The sequence below is a fragment of the Sminthopsis crassicaudata genome, chromosome 3, assembly GCF_048593235.1.
Source record: "Sminthopsis crassicaudata isolate SCR6 chromosome 3, ASM4859323v1, whole genome shotgun sequence".
Classification (NCBI taxonomy): domain Eukaryota; kingdom Metazoa; phylum Chordata; class Mammalia; order Dasyuromorphia; family Dasyuridae; genus Sminthopsis; species Sminthopsis crassicaudata.
The window spans coordinates 152393337-152415338 of NC_133619.1; the positions used below are offsets into that span (position 1 = coordinate 152393337).

General features: G+C 33.3%; 2 protein-coding genes across 6 annotated transcripts in view; one reads left to right on the forward strand and one right to left on the reverse strand.

Annotated features, from left to right (window-relative positions):
- The window catches only part of UBAC2 (UBA domain containing 2), a 359465-nt gene that overhangs the window by 54143 nt on the left and 283320 nt on the right, over window positions 1-22002 (forward strand). For all 4 annotated transcript variants that reach the window (XM_074299441.1, XM_074299439.1, XM_074299440.1 and 1 more), the window contains exons 3-4: window positions 2028-2147; window positions 3937-4043. In XM_074299441.1, coding sequence (XP_074155542.1) covers window positions 2028-2147; window positions 3937-4043 — 227 coding nt within the window. The remainder of the gene's footprint in view (window positions 1-2027; window positions 2148-3936; window positions 4044-22002) is intronic.
- Window positions 12961-19062, reverse strand: GPR18 (G protein-coupled receptor 18). 2 transcript variants are annotated; one of them, XM_074299436.1, is made up of 3 exons: window positions 18875-19062; window positions 18018-18069; window positions 12961-14023 (listed from the first exon to the last, which is right to left on the reverse strand). In XM_074299436.1, the coding sequence occupies exon 3, from the start codon at window positions 13997-13999 to the stop codon at window positions 13007-13009; it is 993 nt and encodes a 330-aa protein (XP_074155537.1). In that variant the 5' UTR covers window positions 14000-14023; window positions 18018-18069; window positions 18875-19062; the 3' UTR covers window positions 12961-13006. The 2 variants fall into 2 exon arrangements, with proteins under 2 accessions (XP_074155537.1, XP_074155538.1); XM_074299437.1 differs by lacking the exon at window positions 18018-18069.

Consider the following 22002-nt stretch of genomic DNA (forward strand, 5'->3'; position numbering starts at 1 on the left):
TTGAAGAGGGCCACATCCTAGAGGAGGCTTACTTTTGAGGTCTGGGTTATCTTTCTTTGATTTTAAGAATTGTTTCTTTTTTTAAGGATTTGTTTTTACTATATCGTGATGCCTTTGTTATCTCTTCACTTCACTCTTCTAGATACCTTTTTAACTTCTCATTCTTGATATATCAATAATAGGGTAATGATATATGATCTATGTGTGGTAGAAGAATTCTAAACTCAGCATACCAGGATTTCAGCAAGACAATCATAAGAATCTTGGGGACAATCTATGAACAATCCAGCCTTATCATTCCCTCAACACTGCTTTCTCCAAATTTACCAATGATCTGTTCCATTTTTCTCCATCTGCATTCTCAACCTCTCTGCAACTTTTGACATTATTGTTTATCTTTTCCTCCATACTCTTTTCTCTAGGTTTTGAGGATTCCTCCTGCTTATCTGACTGTTCCTTTTCATTCTCCTTACTGGATCCTCCCTCTTAGTTTCTTATCCTGGGCTCTCTTCCAGAGAAGAGGGAGAAGACTCCCTATGTATTATTCACTTGGTGATCTCCTCTCAAAGATTATGATTCTCAAACTTACTTTAACATACCCCATACTCTCCACTGGCCTCCAATTCCACATCTCTAACTGACTTTTAGACATCTAAAATTGTTTGTCAGGTAGACATTTTAAATTCAATATAGCCAAACAAAGCTCATTCTTTTCCCCCTCTAAGCCATTTCCCCTTATTACTAAAAAGGCACACCCATCCTCTCAGGCTCATACACCTAGGAACCATCCCAAACTCCTTGCCATCTCTCACTTTCATATCCAGTCTCTTGCCCAAGGCCTAGTACTTTCACTTTTGCAATAACTCTTCAACATATTCCCTTCTCTCCTGTGACACTGACCACTCTGGTGCTGCTCCTCATTATCTCATACCTGGACTTTTGCATTAGCTTGCTGATGAGTCTTCCTGCCTGTATCAAGTCTCCTTACTCAAATCTATCTTCTCTTTAGCCGCTGAAGTGATTTTCCTAAAAGTCAGATATGACCATATGTCACTTCTCTACTCAGTCAGTTTCAGTGGTACCCTCTCATCTCCAGGTTCAATCTAAAACCCCATTTCATAACCTAACACCGCCCATCTTTCCATCTTCTTACATCTTTCTCCCTCTGTTACATACTCTTTGATCTAGTGACAGTGATTTCCCACAAACAAGATACTCTATCCCTCAGCTCTGAGCTTTTTCTCTGGCTGTCTTCCATGCCTAAAATATCCTTTTTCTTCATCTCTACTTTCAGGCTTTAAGTTCCAACTAAAATCCTCTTCTATAGAAAGCCTTTCTCAGGCTCTCTTATTTATACTGCCTTCCCTCTCTTAATCATTTCCTGTTTATCCTATATATAGCTTTTTTGTACATACTTGTTTGCTTGTTGCCTCCTTCAATTAGATTGTGACCCATTGGCAAGTAAGTTAATTTCACTGAACTTTAGCTTCTTAATTTGTAAAATGGGCTTGATTTAATGACCTAGGCTTTCTTCTAGTTGTAAGTTGATGATCCTGTGACTTGGGGTTGTCATTTATAAACTCAGGACGAGTCAGCTTTGTGTGTAGAGAAGAATCCGGAGGAGGAGAAGAAGCAGAATGAGAGAAAATATGCTCTGAAAAGTTAAAAGAACTCTACACACCAAATATGAGTGATATTGTTAACTTAGAACTATGGATAGATGAATAAGGCATGCCTTGCCTTGTTAATTTAATCAGTTGTGTAGAATGCATAGCTTTCAGTCATTCAAATATATAAATTCATAACCACTTTTGTTCCTCATCATATATTTTATAAGAAAAAGTTTTATGTTTTGTTCTAGCCAATTTTTTAAAACAGAAAATCTCAACCTTTAAGAATTTCTTTCCTTTTAAAATAGATTACAAAAAGTACAAATGAAACAAATAATTTAAATTCAATGTAATAAATTTTCTATGAAAAGAGCTTGAAATATCCTGACCTTTTTCTGTGCATTTTTTACTTTTTAGATATGGAGATTGATATGTGGAAGAATAATTTGCCTTGATTTGAAAGATACATTTTGTAGTAGCCTACTCATATATAACTTTAGAATATTTGAAAGAAGATATGGCAGCAGAAAATTTGCAGTAAGTCTGTTTTGAACATTCACTTCACCAACCATTTATCAGGTACCTTCTTTGAATAAGGATCTGTGTTGGGTGTATGTGGCTCTGTATTGAGAATCTTGAATCTGGTTAGATTTTGACTTTGATTATACCTGTGTGAGCTCAGGCAAACCCCAACTACTCTGGGCCTCTATTTTCTTTTATCTACACTAAAGAGCTTGCTTGCTTGGTGGTCCCTTTTAGAATTATAATCTACCTTCTTAGATTTATGGAGGTGAGGGGAAAGGGAATGATATTTTTTGATTTTTTTGATAAAAGTGGATAGATTCAATCTTCTTTTATGAGAGATTATTAGAGCCATAACAAGGACTTCTTCTATCTGGAATAAAGTCAGTTGATAGATTCATAGCTTTAGAATCAGAAGAGGCCATAGAAGATCTCGTCCACTCATTTTAGAAATGCAAAGACTGAGGTCCAGGGAAATGATGTGACTTTCCTAGGATCACATAGACAGTAAGTAGCATTGAATAGATTAAAATCTAGGTCCCTCAACTCTAGCTCCAGTGCTATTTCCACTGTGTCATATTTGTGATTGTAGAGTGTTCAGATGGAAGTGTTTCAGAAGAAAGTCCAGATATGGATATAGAAGTGCAGTATTTCCCAGCGTCTATACTGTGCTCTCACAGAATTTGGAAGGGAAGATGGACAACAGAATCTTGTGGGTGATAGGTTGTTAAAAAACCCACAGAGTTGGTAATTGGTCTCTGTGAGGGGAAAAAGCATATTCCTAGATCATCTTGGGGTAAAGCTCTAAAGATCAGGTTTTCATTTTTAAAGATCATTGTTTTGCATGTTCATTTAAAAATTTTATATGTATTATTTGGATGGAACATTATCAAGATTAATTAAAATATTTCAAAAGTTCTTAACTCAGAACACAATATATATGTAATAAACTAGAAAATCTTAGAGTTGGAAATTTAATAGAATTATAATTCATTCATGTCACAAATCTGATGTTATATATGTGTCATTTTTTTATATTTTTTAACTTTAATCTGTTAAAGTTAACCTGTCAACAAGCATCTATTAAATACCTCTTATATGGCAGGTACTCTGCTAGGTGCTGAGAATGTAAATGGAAAGAATAAAATAATCCCTATTTACAATAATAATGAAGAAAGCAACCCTACAGAAGAAAAGTATAAGCTCAAGAAATACAATGAAAATAAATATAGTTAATTATAAGGAAGTTTAGGAGGGGGCACTAGTTGTTGGGTGGGGCAATCAGGAAAGCATGGTGGTGCTTAAGTGGCATCCTGAAGGAAAATGAGTTTTAAATGAGGTGGCAATGAGGAGGAGAGGACATTTTGTCATCTTTGTGTGAAGAGCAGATGATGAAAGACCAGTTGGTCTTGATTACAAAGTGATACCTCATTCTGACATGCCAGTTACTTTGGGTTCTTGAAGTTATGTACGGTGATAGAAGTTTTAGAAAACCTTACTGAGCTGAAAAAATTTAAAGTGCCAGAGGCCACTGAATTATCCTCCAAAGAGCAGCCTCTTTAGCTAATTTCAGAGAAACTCACCAACCAGAAGATTGGCCACCTGATGATAATTTTTTTCTGCCCTCAGTAACTTACATAACCATATGGAACAGTTGCTCCCTGCTGTTGTAAAGCCTGTCACAGATGTTCAAATATTAATATGAAAATAACAAGTTATATTTTTTAATGTAGTATGTTAAAGTGATTTTAAGTTAATGACTTTAGTATATTTGTTTGTGAAACTTTTTCTTCTTTTTTTACAGTCTTTTTTATTGGGTTCCTGGATTTTGTCAGCTTTGTTTGACTTGATCCTTGTGGAAGCTATTCAGTATTCATTTGGTATCACAGCCAGTACCTTGCCTTCTGGTTTGTAAGTAACTCCTAATAGATTTGCTTAATTTAGAATTAGATTATTCTAAATAATTAATTGTCAGATTCCAGTAAAAAAAGAGAGAGACATTTAAAATTTTTTTCCAATGTAGATTCATTTAATACTTAAAAAAACCCAACAACTCACAACTCATTTTAAAATGCTATGTCCAAAGGATTAATGTCAAGTTTTAGAATAAAAAATATTTTACTTTTTTCCCATGTAGATTCATTTGCTAATATAAAAAGAAACTCTGTCATGTTTAAGTACAAAGCCCTTAAAGCTTTTTTTAATATATTTTTTTATATTAATATGGTACCATAATATGTCTGTATTAAAACTTGTTTTCTTGCAGAATTGTTAAAGCTTAAACACATAAACTTCAAATATGAAATAAGTTTTCCAAAATGTAATTTCTGAGGTGTGCTATTTTTTGAAGTTTTCATAGTTAAACCTTTCAGAAGAAGGTATGAGTTTCTATACGATGATTTTAGTGTATTACTTTGTGGATAGTAGGAAGGCAAAGATTGGGGCACGTGATCTTAGGCTCATAGGGAGAGTAGATGTGGTTGGCAGAGTCCAGAAAGAGGAGCATGAGGGTATAGAGCAGGTCAGCTGATTCGATTGTGATGGCAATTCTTTCTCTCAAAATAACTCCTGTTTTAAACCCTGATCCAGCACCCAGAATGTGGTTAGCATAAAACAGAAGTGATGTTTATTCCTGTACTTCACTACTACTGTAGGCTCATAGCTGAGGCAGGAGTCAGTAAATTGAATGACCCTCTGTCCCTCCTTAAGCTTTTATTTTTCATGATCCTCCTATCTACAGCAATACTCAAAATGATGAATGGTTTATAGATACCTCAAAATATGTGTTCATATTAGTACTGGTGAATTTTCTGAAGCCTTGATTTTATATTTGTTTTTTCATTAGCTGCCATTGACTAAAAACTTCTGACCTTTTCCTCCAGCTCACCTGCTTTGCTGATGATACATCTTTTTTTTCTATCTTTTCTCTTCATATTCTCCAGTATCTCTAGGTTTGAGATGCAGGAAGACATTCTCATCCTAGCTTTTCTGAGCTCAACTCATTCATTCTCTCCCCAGTGCCAGTTTATATAGCTGCCCCTTTCATTTGAAAGTGCCAGTTGTCAGTTTTGCATTGACATTCTGTCACCTAGCATAGCACCTGGCATGTTGTAGTCCTTAAATGTTTGTTAAATTGAAGTATGAACTTATTACTCGAAAGGCACCTTAGTTTTACAATGAGTCCAGAATCCACATCCACAAGCCTGAATTAAGCCTGTAGTGGGATCTAATTAATAGTTTGATAGAAATAACTTAAGTGAAATAGCCATGTCTTTGTGTAGTTTAACATCATCCACCATATTGATAGCTAGCAACTTTTGCAATGTGCATACTTCTCCAAATTAAGTTAATGTCTAAAAAATATTTATTGTTGGTATTTTGTAGAATGACTGCGTTTAGGAACAATATATTTTTTTTAAAAGCATATTCATGTTATTCCGAGTTCTGTGCGATTGCTTATGACCATTGGCAAGCATTTTATTTTCATTTTTTTTTACTGTTACTTAATATTATTTTATTTTTCCAAATACATGTAAAGATAGTTTTTAACATTCATTTTTGTAAAATTTTGAGTTCCAATTTTTTTTCTCCTTCCTTGCCCTATATCTTCCCTCTAGACAACAAACAATCTAATATGGGTTATTTACACAATCATTTTAAACATATTTTCAAAATAGTAACATTGTGAAAGAAAAATCAGAACAGAAGGGAAAAGCTACAAGAAAGAAAAAACGAAAAGGTGAAAATAGTATGCTTTGATCTCCATTCATTATTTCTTTCTCTATATTTCTTTCTCCGGATGTGAGTGGTATTTTCTACCCCAAGTTTGTTGGAATTGTCTTGGATCACTGAATTGCTGAGAAGAGCTAAGTCTATCATAGTTGAAAAATGTTGCTATTACTATGCACAATGTTCACCTGGTTCTGCTCATTTCATTCAGCATCAATTCATTTATATTTTTCTAGGTTTTTCTGAAATCAGCTTCCTCCTCATTTCTTATATTCCATTCCATTTCTATAGTATAACTTATTCAGCCATTCCCCAACTAATTGGCATTCCCTCAATTTCCAATTCCTTGCCTCTACAAAAAAAAATGTGGCAGGCATTTTTAAATGTCTCAATATTGTTTTGATTTTGTTGATTTCTTAAAGAAATATTTGGCATTTATGTATATTTTAATGAAATCATATATTTGAAAGTATAATAGTATGTTTTATATTCTTAGCCCTTGTAAATATTACATTTTATTACATCCTTCTACTTAACAATATAAATTATGAGAGTGTAAAGAAATAGCAGCTTATTATCCTGCCCAAGGATGAGGGGAAACTGGAAAAAGTTTTGTGTTAGATTCATTATGTTATATAAACTGTAGTTTGATATGAAAACTCTTCAGAACCAGTTTTTTTTCCCCTCCTATCTTTCCAGTCTCATTTAATATTACTTGCCTTTATGCTTTCTACAATTTAGTAAATCTCCCCTTTTTATTGTTCTTCATATACTAAACCCTATTTCTCACTGACTATCCTTGCATGTTTGAAATGAGCTCCCTCTCCATCTTGGTCTCTTAGAATTCCTGCTCTTCTTGAAGATTCAGTTCAATCACCATCCAAGGTTACTTTGTGTGTAACCATTATATATAAATATGGTTATATAATAATACAATGTTTGCATGCATTATATTTTATATACATGCTAGTTTAATATAGGTATACGGATATATATTTTATATATTATCTGTATATATTACATATATGTGTATATACAAGATATACAAATATATATTTTATATATAAGTGTATATATGAGATACATATGTACATACACACACATCTAAATACATAACGTATACACACATTATATATTACATGGTATTTCATCCCAAGAATGTAAGTTCCTTGAAAGATATTTCATTTTCTTTTTTGTGTGTGTGTGTGTGTGGGGGGGGTGATTATCCCCAGTGTTAAGCATAGTGCTGGGCACATAATAAGTTGATTGATTGATTGCTAGATATATCTCCATGTTGAGACCTAGGCTCTCTCCTTAGTTATAATTCTGAATCACCAAGTGCTTTTGGGGAATTTTTAAGTGGATGTTATGAAGACATTTAAAACCAAGCATGTTTGAGCATAACTCAGTTCCCCTGCCCCACTCCTGTCCATATACCCTTGTTATCAATTTTCCTGTTTTTCTTGAGGAAATCCCAAGACTTTGAATCACTCAGGTTTGCAACCTTGTTATTATTCTTGGCTTCTCATTCTCCTTCATACTATTCATCTGATTAGTCACTACATCTTAGATTCCAGATTCCACATTGCCCAAAAAGAATATGCACTATATGGAGACTTTTTTTCTCTATATCACAGACCTTTTACTTCAGTATTGCAGTCTGTCTACTGCCCAGATTCCAACAGGGTACTGGATATGCAGCTGGGTTATTCTTCCCTTTCTAATCCACTTGCTACCAGATCCCTCTTATATATGTCTTTTCCCTTCTTCCCAGTTGGAATGTAAGTTCCTTGAGATGTTTTTATTTTGTGTCCCCCATGTGTATAACAATTCTTGGCACAAAAGGAACATTCAATTAGTACTTTTACTTTCATTCATTCTTTCTTTCTACAAAGCCTCTCTTGAATCAGTTATCTCTGCTCAAGTGGCCATCATCTTAGTATAAGTTCTCATCATCTCTCATTTATATGCAAATCAAGTTAATAAGCATTCACTAAGCACTTAGTGCTAAGAGAAAGAGCAAAGCCATCCCTGTTCTCAAAGAACTCACAATCCAATGCAAGAGACTACAGGCAAACAACTGTCTATTCTCAAACAAGATATAAACACAAATTAGAGAAGAATATAATATTGCAAAAACAATTTTCCATCTTCTTTGCTACATAACCAATGATCTCTATCTCAAAGTGATTTACCTAAAACAGTAATCTAACCATATCACTTCCCTGCTCAATTATCAAGGATTTATTAAAAGCTTACTTTGGGGGAAAGCTAGGTGGTACAGAGCACCAGTTCTGAAGTCAGGAGGATCTGAGTTCGAATATGGCATCAGATACTTTGTAAGGGAGAACATTAATAGCTGAAGCAATCAGGAAGAGTATCATGCTAAAGTTGGTAGTTACCCAAAGCCCTTAAGGAAAGCAGAGCTTCCAGGAGGCAGAAGTAGAGAGAGATGAGGGGCAGTTGGTATGTACAAAGGGATAGAGCATTATTATGGCAGGAAGATAAGCAGGCTGATATACTTTAATTATAGAGTTTGTAGAAAAGTATAATGTGTAAGACATTTGGAGAAGTTGAAATGGGCAGGTTATGAATTTAAATGCCAAATAGAGGAGTATATATTTGATACTACAGATAATAAAGATCCACTGGAGTTAATATGAGTATGGAAAAGACGCAACATGATTAGATTTTTGTTTTAGGAAAATTACATATGGGTGGATTGGGGGAAAAAAAAAAAGAAATAATACAAAACAAAAACAAAAAAAGAGATGGATTGGACTGGGGAGAGACATAAGGCAAGTGCAATAGGAGGCTATGTAATGGTCAACCAGTTTTCAGTTGTATTCTTTTACTTGCCTTTACTCACTCTGTGGCTCAGCCAAACTGGCCTTGTTATTGTTTCTAAAAATGAGGCCAAATGATGAGGTGAAGAGATGCAAGAATTGGGGTGGGAAATCCCCCTTTGGTCTGCGTAGGTCCTACGCAAAAGAATTTGCAAACCTAAAATCTGTGTGGCAAAAAGGGTTTTATTGGCATTGAGAAGCCAGCTTTTGCTAGGAAGACAGATTTCTTAGTGACAAGGTCCTCTTAGGAAGATAGCAAAGGTAAACACTGAGAAGATAGCTTAACAGTGGGCAAGATCCTGTTTTAGGACATCTGCAAAGATATCTGGGCATGTAGCTCTAGATATATTGGGGCTTGCTTTTGGGGGGGGGCAACTCCTGAGAGACTAATTTTCAATTCAGTTTAAAATAGAATGAGATTATTTAACTGGGAGTTTTCTAGCCACTGAGAGTTGTTTGTGGCAATTCAGTGGAGGGTGATTGACTAAGATCTCCAATTCAATGAAACCACTTAACTGGGAGTTTGCAGATTTTTCCCAGGGTCTGAGAGTTCCCTGAAGGGCATACACATCCAGTCTCCCCAAAAGATCTCAGTTTATGTCATTCCCCCCTTGGACCTCTTTCAGAGGAGAGTTTGGATAGTTTCAGGGTTCAACCCCATCACTAACACATGACCTTCAGCCTTAGTTGCTGACTTTTTTTTCATTCCTTCATGCTTAAAATGCACTTCTTCCTCACATTGTTCTCTTAAAATTCCTAGTTTTATTTGAAACCCAGCTTATCATCTACAGAGTCTTTTTTGATTCCCCTAGTTCTCATTTCTTCCTTGTCCCATAATTACCTTAGATTAAGTGACTTCTCTAGCTTGTACTACTAATATGGAATAGGTAAAGGCTGCTACTGGCTCTTTCTCCATTATTAGCATATAAACCATAAAAGAATTCCAGTCATTTTCAGCTTGGTTCCTGTTAAATAACTGTTTGCTTACCTAAAAAAATCTTTTGAATGAAAACATTTCATTGCTTTTTCAGAGAAAATTTGATCCAGACAAACAGGATAAAGGGCAGTTCTGTAAAAGTTGGTGTTTTGCATTAATCTTAGAAATGATGATATTTGTGCCTACCAGGGAATCAGGGAGAAATTGAACAGCATAGAAAATTTGGGCAATTTTATAGGTCTTCCTAACTATTTTCTTTAAAGTATAAGTTTAATAAAATAAACTTTTTATATTTACAAATTTTGTGATGTTTCCCATAGTCACAGGGATAAAGACTGAAACTGTGGTTTCACTGTGCTTATGAATTCCTGAATGGAGAAACTCTCTTTAACTGATTAGGATCATCATCACCTTCTTTGTCACTTACATATAATCATAGAGAGTGCCTTGCACAGCATTATATAGCCAGTATATGTCAGGGGCATAAAATGAACTCAAGTCTTGCTGATTCTGAATCAAGCTCTCTGTTGACTGTGCCACTCTGGTTTTAGTCATATAACAATAAAATCATTATAGTTTTGGATTATGTGAGAATAAATTTCAGTTAGTTCTAGTTTAAGAACCAAAGTTTCAGTTTACATTCACCTTTCAATTTGTTGAGGGTGTTTGTTCTAAGCTGTACTGTTGAGAAAGAAAATTTTCACAAACACGAAAAGATTTGCTTGTTTTAATTTGAATTTTGTTAGATATTCACGTATTTATAGATATTCCAAACTGTTCCAAATAAAATTTTGGCAAGTTAATGTTATTTCAGGAGGATTACTGTAAAACTTGTTATTGTCATAGTTCTAGAGCTAGAAGATATTGTAGTACAGTGCAATTTAGCTTTTCCATCTTAAAGATAATAAAAATGATGCCCAAACAGATTAAAAAACTTTCTCAAATTGATCTAGTCAGTAGTGGAGTCAGGATTTGAACTCAGGTGCTAAGATGACAAGTTTACTGTTCTAAAATGTAATATATATATATGATGTGCTTGAGCCTCACCTCTATAAATAATTTTGTGACTCTTGGATGGGAGTGATATTTTACTAAAAATACTAGCAATTAAACCTATCCTTTGATGGCAGGTTCTTAGATATAGATAAAAGTTAATAACTGAGAGTTAGTTGTGCTTGCTGATATGCCTTTAATGAAATTATGTAAGAAATGAAAATTATTTTATATTTTAATAATTCAAATATTTTCTAAGATATTATTAATAAATTTATACTCAGTTAAATATTCAAATTTAAAACTCTGGTTTCAGTATATTTTAAAATTATCATTTTAATAAGGAATTTTTTTTTTTTTTTTTTGCATTTCATAATAACCTTGATTGATTCTTTGTCTAGACATGTTGGTCTAATAATAGAATGATTTAAGCATTTTTTTAGAAAAACAATTTTTTAAGTTCTTGAAGAGTTTATATTGATGGACCAAACATTTTTAATGTTTTTTATTTGTTTATATTGAATGTAAACTGATGTAATAGCAAATTAGAGCAAACAGTATTTTTTGTTTTTGTTTTTGTTTCTTTGAAGTTGGTTGTCTTCTAGGGAAAGAATGTGTTGATTTAGTGGAGAAATTGTATAATCACGCCATAGCACTGAAAAATGAATTAAGCTTTTTTTTTTTTGGTGTCTTATAAGTCAGCTTCAACTATTGAAATTCAATTCTGTAATATCTCTCAAATCTTTTTCTAAGCCCAGGGATTGTGTTACATATTGAAGTACCAAAATATTCTTCCCTCAAGAAGTTTACATTATATTGAACTTAGCAAATGGAATTCCCTCATATGATAGTAGTATTTTCTAATGATAGAAAATTAAATTATGGCATTATAAATATGGGTCAGAACAGTGGAGGCCCTGTTGCCATCATTTTCCCTATAAGATTATGTAAAAATAGATTCAAATAATCATGGCTTTATAATTCTGCTCTTCTTTGAAATGTATTCTCTATTATAAGTAACTTTATAGAAATAGGGGCTAAAATAATAATAATGGCTTCCTACAATCCCATAATGATTTATAATGTATGAAGTTGCTTTTCTCACAACAACCCTGTGAAATATATATATGAATGATTATCGTCTATTAATGATGGGGGAAGGCAGTTAGATGGTGCAGTGGATAGACATATATGAATGATTATCGTCTATTAATGATGGGGGGAGGCAGTTAGATGGTGCAGTGGATAGACTACCAGTGTGGAGTCAGAAAGATTCCTTTTGTTGAGACTCTAACTTTATGAACTTGAGCAAATTACTGAATCCTATTTGCCTCAGTTTCGTCATCTGTAAAATGAGCTAGAGAAGGAAGTAACAAACCACTCTAGTATCTTTGTCAAGAACACCCCAATTGGGGCCACAAGGAATTAGATACAACAGGAAAACAACAATATTTCTGATGAGGAAAGAGGATCAAAGAAAATAAAGGATATTGGCCCAAAGTCACACAGTTGGCAAGTGGAATATTGAGAACCTAGAAAAGTAGGATCATAGCTCTAGAACTGGAAGAAACCTTAGATTAAATCCTATTTTCATAGGTGAGAAATTGGGCCACAGAGAAAACAAATTCCTTAACTTGTGTCTTCTGCCTCTTTATACTAGAGGTTATATCAGAATCTTTTCCAATGGATATTTGTAATGTAAATTGTTCCGGATATGGCATTGAAATCTTTAGTTCCAGGTTACCTAGTGGAAAAATTCTATATATAGCAGTTTAACTAGATGAAAAGTTAGTAATTGATCATCTCAATCAGACACTTCCCCTTTCCCTCCAAAGTGAACTGTTTGACAGAATCACTCATTAGACTCAGTGTAATAAATGAAGTAGTTGTACTTGACCCCAGAGGATGGAACTAGAACCAAATTCGTAAATAATTAAATTTGGTCTTGATACAAGGAAAAAATTCCTAATTGCCCAAATTGCCCAAAATTGCCCAAAAGTGGAATTGCAGAACTTCAGAAACTCTGCTGATTAATCAATTGTCAAAAAAATGTTTTATAGAGGGGCTTATCTTCAGATATAGCTTGGAGTACATGACATCTAAATCTGAGATTCCATTCAATTACTGTCTGAATGTAAACAGTAAATTAAAATTATGAGTTTTTTGCATAAATTCATATAAAATATTTTAGATAGGGAAAAATGAATATAATAGTTACTAAAATAGCTGAGCGATTTTTTTCTTTACCTCATAATGAAATACAAAACATTCCTAAAATATGTTATAAGAGGAGGGGGTTATAACATACTCTTTGAGAGTGTTAGTTTTAAAATGAAATTCTTTAATACTTGGTTTAAAAAAACTACTAATTATATCATTTCACTGTTAATATTGCTTAGTGACCGTATGCTGCCAGATCGAAAACTCTTCCTGCGCACACTTCGAAGATAATTTCGATATAGCATGACACTGATGACTCGAGCTTGAAATTGTTTTGAGACGATATAATAGAGTATAACGTCCAAACATGTGCTGAGATTCATAAGGAAAGTGGTAAAGGTGCTCCATGGATTATAGCTGTTTTCCCCACGTTGCAACATTAGAAGAGTAAAACAAATATGAAAGGGAACAAAGCACACAAGCACTTGTACAATGAGAGTAATAATTATTCTTATGGACTTTTCCTTGACTTTTGGCTTTAGTTTAGAAGTCCGGCCACGAACGAGACTATTAATGATGAACGAATAACATCCAATCATGATGAAAAGAGGAATCAAGAAGAAAAAAATCAAACGAGTAAAGTTCAGCATATTCATTGCTTTTAGGTGAATTATGTCCAAAATTTTCAGGCAGCTGGCAGGATTTGTGTCTTTATCTGGATCTTCATTTAAAAATAATAGAGGGGTAGTAATTGCAAGAGTCATTATCCAAATTCCAATGCAAGCTAACACTGCTTTGCTTGTATTCTTAAGTTCTTTGGTATATTTGGGCTGCAAAATAGCCATATATCTGTCGGCACTAATAAAGGCAAGAAGCCAGAGGGCAATACTTGGATAGAACATTGTGAGAGCTCCAAGAATGTGACAGAAAGTCTCCCCAAATTGCCATTTTCCTTTTCCATAATAAATCATATGGAAAGGTAAGCACAATATGAAGACTATGTCCAATAAGGCTATATTCATCATATAGATAGTTACAGTTGTTCTCTTTTTGGTGCTACAACTGAAAACCCAGAGAGCAGTCACATTAACAAATAATCCAATTATGAAGATACAGCTGTAGAATACTAGTGCTGCAATCTTGTATTCTTCTGGTTGTAAGTTAATAGAAACAGAATGATTTTGATTATTTTGGATAGCCATGTTACTTCTTGTTGAACATGATACCTAGAAATGGAACAAAAAACTATTAAATATATTCTTGTGAAAGTATGAACCTGATATAAATCAATCACCTAGTGAGCTTAAATTTGAGAGCATAATATTTTTATGATTATTGTAGATGCATCATAATTGATTGAAATTTATTTTGATATTGTGAAATATATACACAATTTTATAGGTTTTATTTTAAACAATTTTTTATTGATATTTTGTTTTTATATCACCATCATTTGCAAGAGTCATTATCCAAATTCCATTGCAAGCTAGCACTGCTTTGCTTGTATTCTTAAGTTCTTTGGTATGTGTGGACTGCAAAATAGTCATGTATCTACACAAATTTTGCACACAAGATTTTGTAAATGATGAAACCTATCTTTGCATGTATTTAGAAAAATAAAATTCTATTAAAAAATAAAGTACATTCAGTAACTAAAATTGGACTAACAGTTTCAGCAAGCAAAGGCTTTGGGAAAAAATTAGGAATGATTTAAAAATTCTTCTAAAATGAATATTGTTTGAAGTTCATTTGTTGAAGATCAAAGTATTTTAAATATTTCTCTTGAAACTTTATTTACATCATTAATATTTATTATTTATGGATAAAACAAGGATTAGGATTTGTTAGACCAAGTTAAGGTGAGTCTTCATCCAAATGATCACAAATTACAAAATAATAATAATACCTAAATTCACTAGGTTGTTTCATTTCTAAATAATGATTCAGTCAGTATAAAGCAAATATAGATGCAAAACTAATTATAGAAATGTATAAATGAGCTAGAAACAGCCCTTTGAAAATTACTTTTAGCTGTGGTTAGTTACCCACAACAGTTTATAATCCAGTCTTATGAAAATATTCATTAGTCAAGATTTTCATTGTTGCATTTCCTTTAAATGCTCCATTTAGTCAATGTTCTAGAAAGTATCTCTCTCTCTCTCTCTCTCTCTCTCTCTCTCTCTCTCTCTCTCTCTCTCTCTCTCTCTCTCCTTCTATCTATCTATCTATCTCTTGTACTGGGTTCTTCAGGTCAAGAGACTTTGGATTATTGTAGCAAGACTGGAAACTTTTTGGAATGGGTAGTTGAGAAGATCTTGCGTCAGTCTGACTCCAGATTAAATTTTAGCTTTCATGCACAAGATCTGTAGCCAGTTTTAACTTCTGTGATGTTACATAGACTGTAACAGGATTATATATTTTTTGAGGGCAAGGCTATAGATCTGTCATTTTTTTTTTGAAGTTGAAAACACACTAATGTATGATATAGGTATTGAATGGATACTTAATGAGTCCAATTGGAAAATGTGTTATCAAGGTTTATAAGGTGTGAGAAGGTAGTTTAAAAGATGGCATATGCTTAACCTATTTCAGGCTTTAGGGCATGGTTTTCTGTATTTTGTTGAGTTAATTTTGCTAGATGATAGCCTGACTAAAATTTTGAAATCCTAATGACTACTAAATGATAGTGATAATAATAATGGCTTCCATTTATATATGACTCTGTTTTACAATACCATAACCTCATTTTTTTCATCCCAACAACCCTGTGAGGGAAGTAATGGAGACATTATTCTTTTCGTTTTATAAGTGAAAAAAACTTCAATTCATAGAGGTATTATAATATTATAATAAGTATTATAATATGCTCATAGTTATCAAGCTGCTTAAGTACCCAAGTAAGAATCAAACCCAATTCTTCTCCAGAATTCAACATTATTTGAAACTAGGCTAGCAGTAACAAAGCCTGATAAAGTAAAAATTCAGAACAAGAATTACTTTTGATCAGTATATAAATTAAAGACAAGAAAGACAGCTTTCAAACCAAAAACATTTTTGGTTATTTGAGTTTGCTTTGGCTTGGAAGTGATTATCACTTTTTAGGAAGTTGTAATGCTTATTTGTCTGGTTTCTGATGGACACTTTTGCTTCTAACAAAAGTTAAAAGTGCTTTTGAATTTTAGGGGGAAGAATTTTGTAATTTCTCAGTTCTCTTGATATTCTAGGGTATTATAGATTGAATTAGAAATTAGAAAAAACAATGCATTTCAACATTAATTTTCTTATTTTGCTCTTTTATTTATTTTTCTTTTTGTTTGTTTCTTTTTTTTTTTTAACATTCCGAATTTAGACAATAATCTTGACTTGAGTCATTCCATTCCAATTCAGTAAGCTTTTATTAAGCTGTTACTAGGTACAAAACTGGACATTGAACACAAATTTTATATAGACTATTAGAGAGCTTGGAATATAACCATATGAAGATGTGTATATTTGTATGACACAGGAGAAAGTGGGACAAGTGTAAAGAAGAGGCCCAAGCCAATTTCCACAAGCAATTTTGACAGTAAAAGATCACTTTCCTCCAGGGATAGGACAGGGATTTGGTGGAGAAAGGTTTTTATAGAAGAGATGGTACTGATGTGGACCTGGAAGGGAAGGATCTTGACATAAACAACTGTATCTGGATGATTCTACATAATAGACCATTCTACATAATGCAGTTTGGTGTGAATTAAGGAGTTGGTAAGGAGAGACTAGAGGACTGGAGAGTTTCTGGAATAAAGAGTACTTGAAAAAAAGTAGTACTGAAATAAAACAGTTTGGGCCAATTTATACGTGTCTTTGAATAACAGAAGAAGTTATGTTCAGATTAGAGTCTATAACATGATTTAATCCCAAAAGTAGAATCAAAAGGACCTCTATGAGTGAAATTTGTACTGAACTAACACCATAAAGAAGCATAAAACAAATGGCTGAGTCCTGCAGATTTTTTAATAGAAATAGAGGAGTTTATAGGCAGCTCAAGATCAGATTCTTGCCACTAGATATTACAGATTTATATTTACAGATTTATATTTTTGATCAATGTAGATTACATTAAGAAATTTTTTTTTAAATTTATGGTGTGTTGGTCACTGTAGATTGCCAAAATTTAGTACCTACTGAATACTTAGCAAGACATGACCTGGTGGCTAGATTTATATATCAGAATCTCAGTCTTTCATAACCTTGATAGACAATTAATTACTGTATTATAAATACAGATCTCAAATATTCTTGAGAATTAAAATGAAAAATTAACTGGAATGGGACTATTGTCACAAACTAGATGTTTTACATTTGATAGCAGCTGTTAGGGATGTATCTAAAGCCGGGTCTTCTTAATTCTAGTCTCTCAACTCCTGCTTGCTAGAGATGTTATACCTCTTAAAGTGATTCATCAGAAGTGAAAAGAATTAAGATATTTTTATGATACTTAAATAGGTTCATATAAGAGTTAGTGGTATGGCAGTCTTTGGTCTGTGACCCTCTTTCTAGATTACTCCTGGAAAAGATTATCTAAAGAATGGATAGGTCTATATTTTACAGTCTCTATGATCTTTTATTATTGAATAGATTGGCAAATTTCTTCCATTATTAAGGACATTATCTCAAGCTTTTCTAAGCTCCAGATTCTTCTTTTGAAGGATCATTTGGGGGAAAAAAGTGGTAGAAATGAATTTTAAAAGGCACTTGATGTCTTCAAGTATAGAACATAATTACATTTTCAAATCTAGAATAATTTTAAAGTACATAGTCTCACTACTTACCTGACTTTGTTTATAGATTTTTTTAGATCCAAATTACAAAAATCTGTATTTTAAACCAATAGGTTAGAGAATATGTATTATGAAATTTTTTTTCTTTAAAATGAAAATAATTAAAGCAACAATACAATTGCTATTCATTTATTTTTTTTGAAAAAAAGACATCTGCTCTATATTCTAAGATATTTATTAGCAATGTTTTAAATAACATACTATTTTTAATCTTATTAAAAAGTCCAGCATATTATTTAATAAAAGTATGGTCATTTGGCTACCTCTCTTCTACCAAATACCATATATATCTATATATATATATATATAGATATAGATATAGATATAGATAGCTTTAGCATTGAATTTAAAATCTTAACTTTTTATTAAAAATCATATAAAAAAGTCAAATATTCCTTACCTTCTAAGCACTAAAGTTATATGTAGGTAATCCTTTTTCAGTATGCCCAAATCTGTAAAAGATAAGAAGTTTTTCTGTTGCTTTTTCTTTTTTTTTTTTTTCACTTGCTCTAAAATATGTTGTTCATAAAACAATCTGGGTCAGGAAAGTTTCATTTTTTTTTTAAATTTTAGGCTTTTTGCTTAACATCTTATCTCATGCTAAGTCTAAGGTCAAGCATTTTGCCTCTCAGCAAAGACCATGAAATAAAGATTTTTTTTGGCCCATGACATCATCCTGAATGTATTTTTTTACTCTTCTTGGAGACTCTACTGTGTAGCATATATGTAACAGTACACACACACACACACACACACACACAAAAAAAAAAAAAAAAGATGAGTAGTATTTAAGAGAGACTTTTTGAATAAGAAATGGGAGAAAAATGAATATTTCCTTTTCTAACAGAAAAAAAAAAGTGATATTCAGCATGTGTTTTAGTGCCTTCAGGAAAATTAAATACATTTAGAGATCTGAAAAGTGAAAGTAAATCTTTAGACTCATATTTTCATTCGAAATTTTTCTAACAATTTAAAATGAATACCAACTTTCCTGATCCTCTTTAATTAGTAACTTCCCTTTGTTGAGGAAAGTCAAAAAAATGGGAGGAAAATCTCCAATTTTATGTTTACTAGTAGTTATTTCCATCTCCCCCATTAAACTGTCGGCTCTATTAGAGAAGAGTCTGTCTTATGCTTTGCTTTGTGTCCCCAGTGCTTAGCACAGAGTCTGGAGACAATTCTTAATAAGCATTTATTGATTGGCTAACTACCAACATTTGTTTTCTTTCCTAGCTCTGTTTTCCAAGTAACACTCACCGTTTTTTACTTTTCTTCTCTAGTAGTAATCCTTTCTTCTTCCTTTATATGAGAAAACAAATATTTTTTGTTTGACTTCCCCAAAGGCTGCTTTAAAAAAAGTCTTTGGGATCCTTAAGTATATTAATTTATATCCGCTAGTTATGCTAATGAAAAAAGACTTGAGTTGAAACTGATAATAAGGGAAGTAATACCCTAAATGAAGCAGCTAGAAGCCCTACCACTTCCTCCTCTGTCTTCTCCTTCTCCTTCTCCTCCTCCCCCTCCCCTTCCTTTTCACAGAGAAGGTTGGCAATTACAGCGGGAGATTATTTTCTTATTGTATATAATCCTTAATTCTTTCATTTGTTTTCTTTTAAAATAAATTCATTTTCATATTTCTTTCTTGAAATCCTTCAACAACATTTTGTTTTGTTAGGTGTTATATAGTTTGATTCTTTGAGAAAAATTAAAGCTATATCTCTTTACAAAATTAGAAACAAAAAAGATTTAATTAAGTAAAATTGTCAGTAATTTTCATTAAATAGGCTTTTTAAAAAAAATTTTTTTTTTTTAAATTAACCAGCTATTTGAATTAAGCTGGGTTCTTGTATTTAAAAAAAAATTCTTTCTAATCTAGGCCAAAACAACTGTAAGGTTTATTTGGTTGATACTGCCTACAATTAGCATTTATTTTTATCATCACTTGACTGTGCCCTCAAAAATCACATCTTATCCTTTCAGATAATCTAGCACTATCCATTGACATTGATACATCATTTGACTGAATGATATTACCTTTTATGAATTTTGTTGAAATGTGTTGAAAAATGACAGTATTAGAATTTGACACAGGATGTCCAGAATTTAAATCCCAGTTTTGCATTTTATTCAACCATTGTGCCATTAAGAAAATCACTTAAACTCTTTGGGTTTCTGTTTCCTTATTCTACAGATAAGGGTGTGGAACAAGATGATTTCTATAAGGTACCTTCTCATTGTAATTTGGTGAGAATAATATTTATTGGCACTTAAAATATAGGAACATAGGTCATTTCCTTAAATTGTTTTTGATAAATAATCCTCTTTGTTAAATTTTATAGTTTCTAATCTCTTGCTTAATATTTGTGTCCAAAGTGCCTCCCTTTTAGAGAGGAACTTGTTTAATTCTCTTTTGAATCCTGCAAACAATGCTCAGTTTTTTCCTACTATCTTGATTTGCTAAATGTGTAGGATTACAAGAAACATTGTACTTGCTGTAAAAAGAGAGATCTGATTGCTTCCATGGAATGAATTATTCCTTTTGCTTAGTGTGAAAGTGTAGAGGTCTGAAACTCTGGAGAAGGTGTTAACTCAGTGGAATTGATGAGATGATGGTTCTCTAGTTCATATACATATTTAGTACTTAGTATGGCGATGGAATGGTTCTCTAGTTCACACATACATAGTGTGCTGTAATGATGTAATCATACCAAGGTATTTAAGGGACATTCTATCTTTGACCCGAACATTACATGAAGGCCCAGTATATCTGCCCAATGTTTTGCAATTATTTTTTAGACCTAAAATGTCCCTCATTGAACGTTGACTCTAGGCATTTAAGAGTGATTAGAGCATAAATTAATGTTTAAAGCTCAATATTTGTTGCTTAAAAGTTACAGTGGCAGAACTCCAAAGGAAAAATTACTAGGGTTGTGTACAGTACAATAAAACTATATTGGAGATTAGTGTAAGTGGATAAAATGATGTCCAAAAAAATGTATACTAGTCTTCTGTCCAGTAAAACCTCTTTTCACCTCTGCTTTTCAAAATCATACTCAAGCAGGAGTTAAGTAGAACTCTTAGACCTCTCCCAAGCTGAGCATTGTGCCCCCTGAGCAATTTCAGAAAGGCTTTTCAGTTCTTCCCAGTCCCAAAATCAGCAGAGGAGCTACCTAGACAAAACTATGGTGCGAAGGTCTGGTCTAGCTCCTCTAGTCAGGATAAGCAAAAGTCCTTGCCCCACGTTGGGCGCCAATTGTAGCGTGCTGTTGTCTCCAGAAGCTGCTGGATCTCTCTCTGGGAAGAGATCTGCTGTGTCTTCTACTCAAATCTCTCTGACAGATTCTTCTTCCTGTAACGAACCGTTGTCTCCAGGCAGTTGCTGTTAACTCTTGTCCAAAGAAGTGACTTCCCTTCCTGCAGAGAGCCCCGTCAGGCCTGATGCAATTCAGAGTCTTCCTTCTTGAATCCTGGCTCTGAATCTCCTCCAGCTCTTATCCTTCTCCAGGCCGATCTGCTGTCTGCGCCCATTGCTGTCTCTTTTTATCCTCCCAGAGAATGGGCGTGGGATAATGCAAGGGCTTCTGGGAAGAACCACCCCAGCCAATGAGCTTGCCCCCTCTATCAAGTCAACCTGAGTTCTCACCTTGTAATTGTCCAGAAAACCTGAATTCTCACCTTGTCACCATCCAGACAACCTCAGTTCTCACCTAGTAATCCCAACATCTCCCCCTTTCTTTTGATTTAGAACATAAGACAGTCATGACCTTGAAACATAAATCCATCAATATGGGAAGTATTACAGATAATTACATAAATGACCTTGAAACATAAATCCATCAATATGGGAAGTATTACAGATAATTACATAAATTACATAAGCACATAGTAACATAGTAACATAACACATGCTAGAAGTATATAACATAATCATAATCATAAATTGAAAATTTATAAATGTCCATAAGTCCATTGTCCATTATTCTCATCTTGTGTGAGGAAGTCCAATGATTCCTGCTGGTTTTTAAGTTCTTTAACAGTCTTCTTATTATCCATGCTCTTTCAGTGTCAGATGTTTCTTAGATCTTCTCCTTTATTTTGAGGTCTTTCTCTTTTTCTGTCTCTCTCTGATGGACAAGGCGAATATGACTCGTTGGCACCCATCTGATTCCTTCTCCTGCTGAAGAAATACAAGCAAACCCTCTCCCCCAGGCAGTTAACCTATCTGGTCCCTTCCATTCACCACTTTCTGGATCTCTCCACATCACCTGGCGATTATCTAAGGACAGTGGAGATGCTCTCACTGGACACTGCCCTTCTGGTGGGTTATAAAACCTATCTGCTGGAGCCAGTGCATCTTTGTCAAAAATTAGAAAATTAATGGTATA

Bases quoted from the DNA above. Each gene is read 5' to 3' on its own strand.
- GPR18 (XM_074299437.1), bottom strand. From the start codon at position 13,999: ATGGCTATCCAAAATAATCAAAATCATTCTGTTTCTATTAACTTACAA.